This window comes from Phacochoerus africanus, chromosome 5, assembly GCF_016906955.1.
Source record: "Phacochoerus africanus isolate WHEZ1 chromosome 5, ROS_Pafr_v1, whole genome shotgun sequence".
In the NCBI taxonomy this organism is placed as follows: domain Eukaryota; kingdom Metazoa; phylum Chordata; class Mammalia; order Artiodactyla; family Suidae; genus Phacochoerus; species Phacochoerus africanus.
Window position 1 is genome coordinate 58656956 of NC_062548.1, and position 12519 is coordinate 58669474.

Below are 12519 nucleotides of genomic sequence, written 5' to 3' on the forward strand. Positions count from 1 at the left end.
AACTGTATGAAGTTAAGTATTATGCCCATTTTAAGACATAAGATGATCAAGGTTCTAAGATTACTTTCTCAAGGTCACAGAGCTCACAAATGGTAGATTGAGGTCTCACTGACTCAGCTCTCCATGATACCATGTTACACTCCACATGAAGCATGTTTCAGTAATAAGTTTCTTTGATCAAAAAAATAAATAAAAAATATATATTATTGAAGTCTAGTTGATTTGCAATGTTATGCCAATTTCTGCTGTATAGCAAAGTGATTCTTTTATACATATGCACATATCCATTGTTTTTCAAATTCTTTTCCCATATAGGTTATCACAGAATATTGAGTAGAGTTCTCTGTGCTATGCAGCAGGTCCCCGTTGACCATCCATTCCATACACAATGTGCATATGTCAATCCCAACCCCCCATTCATCCCTCCCCCCAGCCTTTGCCCGTTGGTAACCATAAGTTTGTTTTTGAAGTCTGTGAATTTGTTGTAAATTTGTTATAAATAAGTTAGTTTGTATCTTTTTTTTTATTCCTCATGTAAGTGATATATGTGTGTCCTCTTTCTGACTTACTTCGCTAGTATGAGAATCTCTAGGTCTATCCATGTTGCTGCAAATGGCATTATTTTATTCTTTTTTGTGACTAATATTCCATTGTATAATGTGCCACATCTTCTTTATCCATTCATCTGTCAATGGACATATAGGTTACTTCCATGTCTCGTCTGTTGTAAATAGTGCTACAGTGAACACAGGGGTGCATGTATATTTTTGAATTATGGTTTTGTCTGGATAAATGCCCAAAAGTAGGATTTCTAGATCTTTTGAGTAGGCTTTCAGAAAGTAGGAAATTAGATTAGGAATCTCAGACTGGTGCTCCATAGGCTTCTTCTGACTTACAGAAGTGTCTCATTGCTAAAGTTAAATCAAACTTTTCATTGTTACAAATTCTCAAATTAGTTTACTAGGATTTTCAGTCTAGGGATTTGATACAAACATCAGGATTGGGGGCTTCCTCTGGGGGAAAAAAATCAAAAGATTTGGTAACACTGGCAGGGATCTGCTGCCTGGGGGAGATGAGTCAGGACTGTCCAGCTTAACACTCCTGCACTGGGGAGCCAAGGGTCCACTGTCATTTATCATCGTGTGTCATATGTTTGTTTTTCTTCAATCCAGACATTTCATTCATATATGCTACTCACCTGGCCCCTGTAGGTTTGGGATTTTCAACTGCTAATGTAGATGGAAGCCTCCTACAATTAACTGTTTTGTGAAATCTTCAGCAGCCCCAAGGCAACAGAAAAATGACCTATGTGAATATAGGAACATTTCATGGGCCATTTCATAGCATAATTCAAAACATTAGCTTACACACCATATCAGAAATCATTTTTCTTTTATTCATTCAATCAATATTTGTTGAAAATCCATTTATGCTGCACCCTGTGCTAGCTCTGGGGATACAAGGGTAAAGTAGATAATTCCTGTCCTTAATATGGTTAGGGCTACAAAAGAAAAAAAGGCATGATGCACTAAGGGGCTCAGGGAAGGAGTTGGGAAAAATTTTCAAAAACAGGGTACCATTGCAGCTCAGTCCCGGAGAGTGAGTTGGAGGCAGCCAAAAGAAGAACAGGAGAAAGGGCTTTGGGGCACAGGAATTAGTAGGTGCAAAGGTGCCCAAATTGTCAAAATAATGAGAAATGTATTATGGCCAAGGTTTGGGGATAGACCCATTGAGGTGTCGCTGGAGGTTTGATTGAGGCCAGAGCAGGAAGAGCTTCAAAATCCATGCTTAATAGAGTTATTCCTGGAGATATTATAGAGCAAACAAAAACTTTTAGCACAAGACCAACACTCCTATCCAGCAACAGTGAACCTTCTAGTGCCAGCCTTTCCATTTGCACATCTCATAATGTGGTTATAATTTTAGATCAATTAATATCTGTAACAATGCCATCCATAAAGGAATTCTGTTGCCAGGGCACCAATTATGGTTTCGAAGTCAGGCATGTGTTGAGTTCCTATGAAGTGCTGAGTGAGAAGGAGCTGTGACCTCTTCTAAACTGTTATCATTCGGTCCAGCCCAAAGGGGTACCCACAGGACATGCGGTATTGTGCTGGGCATCAAAGCAAACCACACAGTGCCAACCAGACACAGAGCCTGCCTCCTAGTTCCTTGTTAGTTCATAGCTTGTGGACAGCTTTAGATATTTATCCAAGCCCCTCAGTACACTTGGGAGGAGCACCCGCGCCTGTGAGTGAGATACAGGATTTGTCATGTAGGTTCCAGATCTTTTACAGTCTGTGTTCAGACTCAGCTCAGGCTGATTCAGAAGAGAATGTGTCACTGCAGCCAAAGGAAAGGACACAGCAAGCAGATTATTTAGAATAAAGCTGGGACTATCTCAAAAGCATATGTGGTCTGGACCACTCACAAAACCAGCAAAGCATTTCATGAAATCAAAATACAAAAAGTAAATAAACCAGCCAAGAGACAGTTGGGCAGAAATTATATAGTAGATGAAATGCAGAGTTCTGTGAAAGGAAGGGGTGTTAAAACTGGAAAAGCACAGAAGGTGCAAAAATCCCCTTAAGTGTTTTTTTTTTTGTTTGTTTTTAGAAAAGAGAGATTGTAACCTTTTTGAAAGGTTAAATCCTTTTCTCTTTAACTCATTAACCTAGTAAAAGATTTTCTTCGCTTGATTTTTTTTTTATTCAGCAATCAATGTGAACATCTATTATGTCCCAGGCGCTGTGCTACGCTTGGTGACATAAAGCCTTTTATTCTATGATCTCAGTAATATTTTCACGCCCACAGACTCAAGGGCACCATGATCTTAAAATGGCCTAAAGTCCAAGAATGCTCCTAGAAGTTGTCCAATGCTGTGTCATCACATCCATCAATTCATGTTATCATTATCAGGAAAAAATGGCTTTTTTTGTTTTTTGTGTTTTTTTTGTTTTTCATGATCGCATCCTGGGAATATGGAAGTTCCCAGGCTAAGGGTCGAATCAGAGCTGCAGCTGCTGGCCTACACCACAACCACAGCAACGCGGGATCCGAGCCGAGTCTGTGACCTACGCAGATCTTTAACCCACTGAGCGAGGCCAGGAACCACACCCGCATCCTTGTGGATACTAGTCGGGTTCTTAGCCCACTGAGCCACAATAGGAACTCTCAAAAGTGATTTTTTATTGAAGTTTGTAAAAGTGGTAATGTCCTTGGTAGGGGAACATGATCACAAATTGGTACACTCAGATTTCTCAGCTTGCAGTTTTAAATAGATAAAGCCTAAAGTCTTCCTTCAGGAGGGTCTGTCCGATAGGTCTCTTTCATCTTCTTGATTCCATGACTCCAGAGAGCCTTCCTGTCTTCACCGGGCCCATCCGTCTGTGAGTTCTCGCCTGCAGTCATGACCATTGCCAACGTCTTCATCTTGCCCCGCTGATTGCAGCAGGGCCCCCACCAGAGGCAGAGTGGCTGCAAGACCAGTCATTATGCTGAGTCCAGAATGACCAGCTGTTCCCCACAGACCCACCAAAAGGCTAGTTTGTGGAGCAGGTCTTGGAGGTAGGGGTGGTTATTTTGCTTGCCCCCATCCTCGTCGTGGATTGTTTGCAGTGACACGCTCTCCACCTGCACCATTGAAACACTATTGTATTCCCTCCCAACCCCAAGGGCATGGAAGGCGTCACAGCCCTTCAAAGCAGAGCACAAAGGAAACCTGAAGTGCTCAGCTCTCTCACCTGTTTCAAAAATAAATACTAGTTATGCCAGTAAAACTGTCACTTTAAGTGAATCTCCCAGTTTAAGGAAGGAACACGTACAACCCTGAGGCTTTCCTGCCAGTCTGATTCAGATCAGAGGGTCCATCTCCTTGCGCCCGCGTGCCTCATTACTCTAGGACAGTCATAAAAGGAAGGCAGCACAGTAACTGTTTAATGGACATTTAATGGAAATTAAAGTGTCGCCTCTCAAAAGACGGTTGCTTTGTAGTGCCACAGCCCCAGGGAACTCCACGCACGTTCCTGTTTCGGCTGTAAACACAACACCCAGGTGCACAGAGCACCAGCCTCGCATGGCCTTTGTTGTTGGAATGAAAGCAGGAGAAGCTACCAGGGGGTGATCAGAGCCTTTGACCATCATATAAAACCAATCAAAATGCTCTTTATGTCTCTTTGTTTCCTAGTCTTCAGCGAATGTCTTTGCAGAGTGTGGCAGAGAGACACACGTGCTGTGTCTTTCCTCCACCATGTTGTTTGACTTTGGGGCGGGGGGGGCTTTTTAGATTTTGGTTTGTGTCCATTTGGTTTGGGGTGGGGTTTTATTTGTTTCATGGAGTTTTTCCCCAATGTTTTGGGGGCCTACTGACAAACTATCAATATAGATGCCAGACAGCCGTGTTTAGTCAGAATCTAATAGGTTTTTTTTTTTTTTTTTACTTCACTGATAGTAGCCATTTCAACTCAGCCAATGGGAAAGATGGATTTTAGTTCATAAGGGAAGAAATATTATAACCCTTCGATCACTAACGGTCCCTACCCAGCCTCTGTCTAAAAATCCAGGATTCCTCACTTAGCACCAGAGCAGACAGCAGGCTGGAAAGGGAACCATTGCAGCTCAGGCTAGGCATAAAGGCACAGATGTTGCCTGACATGGAAGAATTTTGTGAGACAGTGGGTATGGACTGTGACCTTAGAGGAAAAAATAAAAACCACAAGGCAAGACTGTGTTCAGATTCCATTTTTCCTAAACCTGTGTTTCAAAAAGGTGCTTTTGTTTTAGGTCTATCCTGAAGGGGAGTTTCTTATCATTCTTCTGGGAGAAGAAAGGTTCCAAAAAGTTTTACCCCTCCCCCTGCACCTGCCCCCACACTGAGGATTTATGAGAATCTGTCCTTGGGCAAAGCATTTGTCAGAGATTTAAGGGGCGGGTGGAAAGGGCCCTTCATCTCGTCTGGGCTGCTTTGCACTTGAGACCATAAACTCTTGACAGGCTCCCCCCCACCTGGGCCTTCACTCATCTTCAGTCCTGTTGAAGCAGTGGTCACAACTGGAAGGAGCCGGCGGGTATTTGCTGACTCAACGCTTTTTTTAAAAAGTGGTCACTGCATTTTCCGGGTTTAGGCTTTGACTTCAAAAGAACAGAGTTGGGTGTTTTTCAATGCAGTTAATAAAGAGCTTTGAAGATGTTGAATCCTATGTGAGTACCGAAAACTTCCTTTCTGGCTCACTCTTCAGGTGGATGTGTATTATTTGAATTTTTCGGGGTTCCTAATGACCATTAGAAGTGTCCTTTTTTTCCCTGTTCTCTTTGAGTATATAATTTGAGCATGTAAGTTTCTGGCAAATTTCAACACACAAATGAACTTCAAGTATAATTTGAAGTGGTGTTACTATAAGCTGCTGTACTGGGGTTGAATGTTAAAGTCTACAATATAGAAAAATGTGTAAGTGGGGAATCTTCAGTTCTTTAACAAAGGGCTCAAAGGAAAATTACTGTTTATACAGCAAGCCAGCTCCTGTCAAGACTCCAGCACCCAGCTCCCTGGGCGGAAAGAGGTGGGAAGCTAGACTAACTTTGTTGGTCCACAGGCTCCGGAACCTTCCAGAAGGCAGTGAAAGCACAGAGCAGGACCCAGTGCCCCATTCTTACAGCCCACTTCCTAAAATAAAGCAAGCAGACGTTTTCGTTCTTTACAAACTATTTCAAGCATTTTGGACTTCCTTGTGTTTTTGTAAATGATTGGAATGGGGGATCCATTTGAAAAGCCATTCCCAGAAATACCGGCAAAGTCAAAACCGTCCTACTGAAATGACACCACCCTCCCTCCTAAAACGGTCACACGAGGAGCTAGTGGCCGACTACCAAGTGGCACCCACGTTCACTCCTAAGTTTATTTCTCTGCATCCTTTTTTTTTTTTTTTTTTTTAACCACAAGGCTGCTTTGACCTTGACGGTGGCTCTGTGCGTGCCAGGTGATGGCTGGCAGATGCGCAGGCTGTGCGCCTCCTCTGCTTCGGCTGAGCCACAGCCCACTCACACGTGGTCCCCGTTTGCTCACTTGGCTTTCCTTCTCTTTCCTCCCCGGGGCCTCGTGGGCCGGCAGCGCCGGGGTCCAGCAGGCCAACGGCAGGGCCTCTGCGCCCTCCAGCAAGGGCAGCAGCAGCGGCAGCAGCAGCAGCAGCGGGAGCAGTTCCTCCAGTGACTCTGAGAGCAGCTCGGGATCTGACTCGGAGACTGAGAGCAGTTCCAGCGAGAGTGAGGGCAGCAAGCCCCCCCACTACTCCAGCCCCGAGGTAAGGATGTGCGGCCTCTGAGCGCCGCCCCCTCCGCTTCTCCCCGGCCCCTGCCCCAATGAGGGCAGCGAGCCCTCCTCTGAGTCCCACATCTCACACCTCCACAGCCCCAGCCTCCGTGCTGTGACACGGGCCTGCCAGCCACCGTGACCCCTCCGGACCTCCACTGCCTGGCAGCCTGCCCAGATTTATTCTGCCTCATCCAACGCCCCCCGCCCCACAGTTCTCTTCATTACAGAGCTTCCTTTGAAGTATAGACACACGTCATCTCTCATTGTCCCCAAATCTCTATCTTGACTTCCAGAACTTTCCAAGTGTGCTATAAACATCCCTGAGTGGAAATAACCTGTTGATGGGGTCTCCCTCAGGGTCAAGCCATGGCAGTCACCTGACAGGGCGGTGACTTAATGGGGGAAAGGACTTTTGTGTATCAGACATGGTTAGAATCTTACCTCTTTGCAGTTTGTCGTGGCCTGGAAGAACAGGGGCTGTAAATATTAATAAAACCTTCTTAACTGTGTTTTCTTTGTGAAAATGTAAGAAGAAAAATTAGCATCAGCCTACAAATAATAGTGAAACCTTTTATAGCTATGATGAGGATCTATGTGGAAGATTTAGGTGCCTCATATAAAAATATTATAAGGTACCAATAAAAGCCATTGCTATTTCTAGTTTAAAGGAGAAAGGGGGAAATTAAATAGTAATTCAGAGCATGGATTCTTGAGAGAGGGCAGAAAGCACACTTTTTAAGTCCCCGGATCCCTAAGCATAGACTTTGATTTCTAAAGAAGGAATGAAACATGCATCTTCTTGAGTGTATAAACATTTGACGTCACTGTGGATCATAGCATTTAAATCTTTACCCACAATCCTCTGTACTGTTTTAGGGCCCACATTTCTAAATGGACTCTAAAATGAAATCAAATAAATCAACCACTTAATAAGCAAACTGGTGGTGAGAGGGGAGCACCTTTCAGGCCTATCAAGACTCATGTTTCCAACTTGTGTACCTGTGTTTGTGTGTCTGTCTGTCTCTATCTCTCTCTTTCTCTATCTCCCTATATAAAGGGGAGACCCTTAGCAACGTTAACCTATAAAAGCTGTATTTTTTTTCTTGGCCGCACCCGTGGCATATAGAAGTTCCCAGGCTAGGGGTTGAGCCACAGCCACTGTAGAGACAATGCCGAGTAGTTATGTTGAGAGCCACACGGCAAGTCCTAAAAGCTGTATGTTGATATCGCCCCGACTTGTCCCAGAAACTAAATGATTATTTCTTCATCATCATTTCATTCATTCATGCATTCATTCACTCATTCAGGTTCATTCAACAAGTATTTATTGTGCCTCTGCCACAGATGTGGATGCTTGGCTCTGGAAGACAGCAATGATGTCACAGAAAAAAAAGGTCCCTGTCTTCATAGACCTGATATTCCACTGGGAATAATTTGAAAAGAACAAACATTTTTAAAAAAGGCGGGAGTTAAATAAAACAAAGGAGTTAACCAGACTTCTTCAGAACCAGCTTTATGCTCTCACTTGTGGAAGACTCCAGAATATTTAGTAGAAAGAATTTGGTTCCAGGGACATTGCAAGAGCCAAGGGGGATAGTGACGGTGGATTAAATTGTTAGGGTCAGTGAATGCTACACACACACACACACCCACACCCACACACCAGGCTCCTTTTTGTGAAACTGAAGGTTAAATTCAGAACCATAAGTCTTATTTGCACACTGAAATGTGACCCCTGCAGTTCCTGATGAGGCTGAAACCAGCCTCAAAGAAGCACCGTTATAAAGGGCTTTAAGCAGATTCTTTCTAAATGTCACTGAGATAATTAAAAAGACTTGAACTCCCTGGTGACAAAAAGAAGTGCTCAGCTTCCTTAGCCAAGGTCCCTAGCTGAGGAGGAGGTAGGAAGCCTGCTAAAGCCAGCCTGAAAGTTTAAGTTACCTGAGGCCACGTGTAGTTTTCAACTCCGGGTTTCTCGATCCAGAGGGAGTGCAGAAGCGACAAGTGATGTAGCCACTGCACATGACTTCTTTCTGCTGAAAAGGAATGTATTTGCTGGAATAAAAATAAGGTTTCCTTGGGAGTTCTCTAGTGGCTCAGTAGGTTAAGGATCTGGTGTTGTCACTGCAGGGGTTCGGGTTACTGCTGTGGTGCAGGTTCAGTCCCTGGCCCAGGAACTTCCACATGCTGCAGATGCAGCCAAAAAAAAAAAAGAGTAAAGTTTCTTGAAAAAAAGTAAAATTTCTTTTAACATTTTCCCCAAGATTACTATAGACACATGCCTTTCAGAAATAAAATGAGGGAGTTCCCATTGTGGCGCAGCAGAAAAAATCCCAACTGGTATCCATGAGGACTCGGGTTCAATCCCTGGCCTCCCTCAGTGGGTTAAGGATCCAGCATGGTTGTGGGCTGTGGTGTAGGTCACAGATATAGCTTGGATCTGGCGTGGCTGTGGCTGTGGCGTAGGCCAGCAGCTACAGCTCCAATTGGACTACTGGCCTGGGAATTTCCATGTGCCACAGGTGCGGCCCTAAAAAAAAAAAAAAGAAATAAAGAAAATGAGTTTGCAAAATGAAAACAGGAAAAAAGAGGAAAAGCGTTACCCAGCCAACTCTCCATGACATCTCTCTTTTACTCTGACGCGGCTGGCCCAGATCACCTTACAAAGAGCAGAAAGACCTATTTTCCTGAACTTGACTCTCCTGAGTTTTATCTGAGCCATAGTTTAGGGTTGTTGTTGCAGAAAGCCACTGCATTTTACCTAAATCGCCATAGTATGGCCCCAGGTCTGCAAGCTAGCATGGAAGAGCCCCTGTAAACAGTATTTCCATCACTGCAGACACCCCTCTGTGGCCTGACATTTGCTTAGTTGTTCTCAGACTGGTTGTGGGTTTTTTTGTTTGTTTTGTTTTCATTTAAGTTGTTATCTTCTTTCTTAGCCTGGGCTGTCCTTTCACGCCAGAACTTCACAGGGGGAGCGCACCTTGCCCTCAGTCAGCACCTCTACACCAACACACAGAGCTCCTTAGCCTGGGGTTCCCCAAGTAAAGGATACCACATGGACAGAAAGAGCCTGGTCACAGGATTTTGAGGAGGGCCAGGATTAAGTAAGCTTCATCCATTTTTTTTTAAATCGTCTTTTTAGGACCATGGCATATGGAAGTTCCCAGGCTAGGGTTCCAATCAGAGCTACAGCTGCTGGCCTACACTACAGGCACAGCAACGTGGGATCTGAACCTCATCTTCAACCTACACCACAGCTGATGGCAACACCAGATCCTTAACCCACCGAGCATGGCCAGGGATCTAATCTTCATTCTCATGGATGCTAGTCAGATTCGTTTCCACTGCGCCACAATGGGAACTCCCTTAATCCATTTCTTTACCGTAGAGCATCCCCTCACGTTGCTCCTGTAAGCAGTACAGTGTTTTCCAAATGTATCTGACCTCAGAAACCTGTGTTCATGGGATCTACGAACTAAAAAGCACATTATGGAAAATGCCGCCATAGATCTCTTCTTGAACATCAGCAGAAAGGCGAGACAGGTTACTCACTGATTCACCAAGCTCCTCCTTAATTAGGCATCTGTGGGGTACATGGCAGTGGATGGTATGAAGGATGTAGATGAAGTGGGAACTCAGGTGGAGAGCTTGTGCGCAAAGCAAGGGGAAGATTAATGAGGGAGGGTGGGGGGGAGTCCTGGCTGGAAGTACGATGCACCAAGCCAGCAAATAAGCAGAAACCTCCATGGACAGCTCAGGACATGGACCAGAGCCAGCAGCAGGAAACAAGCCCCATGTCCTGAGTGTGCCCGTCCTCCTCTTCTGCCACTTAATTCTTGGCTATTTAAGCTTCTTTGGCCATGACTATTTCACCCCTGAAATAGCAGATAATCTCGTGCTGCCTGAGTCCTGAGGTTGTTCTGAGGAATCCACAATGCACATGGAGTGACAGCTTATTTGTGAGTCGTTCTCAGAGGAACAGAGTCACAGCAGGCTGTCCTCCGAGCCTATTACGGGTCCTTCGAGGCAGAAAAAGAAGCAGAGATCTGGCCCCTGCCTCAAAGCAGTGTTTGGCTTTGTTGAAGACACGAAGTTTATATGCATGAAACAGATATGGACACCAAAAGATGATGCAGATAAGGATAAAGAAGGCAACAGGTATTCTTTGGAGAGTTAGTGGTGTTTTTCCAAAAATTGGATCTAATTCTTCCGTTTTAGGTTGAAGACTGACATTGCTTAAAAGAAACAAGGTCCCCCTTTCGTGAGGCTACACCAGAGAGTAAAGTAGTGGGAGATTTGGCAAAGCAGCAATGAAAAGAATCTGCTCTTTCAACCCAGACAAATATGGGTTTAGCCGTGCAGCTCTGGACATGTCATTTAACCTCTCTGAGTCTCAGTTAGAGCCTGGGGGTGATGCTTGCTATTCCCTGTCTTTACAGATTAAGTTAGATGCTACCTATCAAGTGAAAACACACTGTAGGTGGTCTGGCAATGAAAGATGCCTGTAAGATGATGGATGCCCAAGGAATTTGGATGTCATTTGAGAGGCAGTAGGAGGTCCCTGTAGATCTTTGAGAAAGGAAAAGTGACTTAGTGATGTGTTGAAGATGCTCCTTCAGCTTGATTTCTTCAGCTGTAAAGAACAGAAATAAATAACCCTAAAGCACATCAGGCAGTGGGCCCATACTTTATTTGTATTAAAGTCTCCATTCTCTGCTAAGACTCCCTCTGGGAAGGTTTACGGGGGTCTCCCTGTGAGCTGCTGTGCTTTGGCTCCAGGCAGACCTCTGTGTTCTCTTATGCAAGACATTTGAGGTGTGGAAGGTTCCGGATGGTGGGGACAAGGGCGAGCTAGTGTGAGACACAGTGGTAGGGCCAGTGTGAGTGACAGGCTCTGCCAGAAATGTTTGCACCTTCTCCCTTACTGCATGGTCCCTTCAGCATCCATGCATCCCACTGGGCCCTGTGTGTCTTGGGAAGCTGCAGCACAGAAGTCACTGACTGGCCAGTGGTCCTGGAGAAATGGGGTGAGGAGGAGACAGCCTCAGGGCCATTGACTTGTTTGCCACCAAATTCGCCTTCAGCCACAGGCAACTCATCTCAGGGCGGGTGAGAGCTTCCCCTTGTCAATGACCCAGTCCTGTGCCCTGCTCCCCGGTGTCCTCTATTGCATCCCTCTTGGATGGACCAGGTGTACTCTGCAGTTCTGCTGGCTCCCTTTCCCTGGAGAAGCCAGATGAAAGTGAGGTCAGGATTCACAGATGACAACGCAGAGGTGCCAAAGGCAGTTTACCGTTTTCTTCTCCAGAGCCCTGGTCCATCAGGCTGCATGAACGCAAAGTAGAAGATCAGGTCACAGTCCAGACTCCCTGTCAGGGTCATGAGAGTTCCCCCTTCCAGCTGTTTCCCAGGAGGAAGCTCTCCAACCTTATGGTCCCAGGGGAAGGGTCTCAGATCCCCATGCCAGCCCCCACTGAAATGTCGCTTATCCTCCTCAGACCCTGGACACCCTGTACTGTAGCTGGTCTCATCTGCTTGGAGGGAACCAGAAGGGTATCCACGGTTCCTGCCATAGCTTGGGTGCCTGGCGCCCACACTCTGGCCTCTTCGTCTTGGCTCCAGGTCTCTCTGGCCCATGAAAGGCTTCCCATCTTCCTGAGCTGTGCCCCAGACTCCTCCAGACTCAGTCAGGACCCCTGTGTCTAAGGTACCGCTGTCCCCAGGCCTCCTTCCCCTCACATCTTTGCCTCCTGTCATGAGGCCACAGTTCCCCTCTTAAGACAGACCTCACTTTTGGAAACAAATCTTGGTACATGAAAGCAGTCTTTGGGACATTAGGATGTTTTTTAAAAAGTTTTTTTCTCCTACAGGGGAGCTTGACTTGGTCTGGGCTTTAACTAACCAAGTTTGAAATGCAGAGCTCAGCCATTCTTCTTTATTCTAGACTCATATCTAGGCCCCCCTTGGGTCAGTGGAAGCCATGAACTCAGCGTAGAGGCCACAGGGAAGGACAAATACATCACCTTAATCACTCCAAAAATTTTTATCTAGAATCACAAAGAAGATTCAAGCTAAAGTTCTATACTTTTTTTTTTTTTTAGGTCTTTTTAGGGTGGCATTTGCAGCATTCTACCCCTAGGTAGAATCAGAGTTGCAGCTGCCGGGCCACACCACAGCTGCAGCAACTCAGGATCCGAGCTGTGTCTGCG

General features: G+C 45.4%; 1 protein-coding gene across 13 annotated transcripts in view; it reads left to right on the top strand.

Annotated features, from left to right (window-relative positions):
• Positions 1–12519, top strand: part of AFF3 (ALF transcription elongation factor 3) — a 598632-nt gene that overhangs the window by 532344 nt on the left and 53769 nt on the right. For all 13 annotated transcript variants that reach the window (XR_007135070.1, XM_047781424.1, XM_047781427.1 and 10 more), the window contains one exon: positions 6107–6296. Coding sequence is in view for 12 of the 13 variants with exons in the window: in XM_047781424.1 (XP_047637380.1) it covers positions 6107–6296 (190 nt within the window). In the remaining variant the exon portion in view is untranslated. The remainder of the gene's footprint in view (positions 1–6106; positions 6297–12519) is intronic.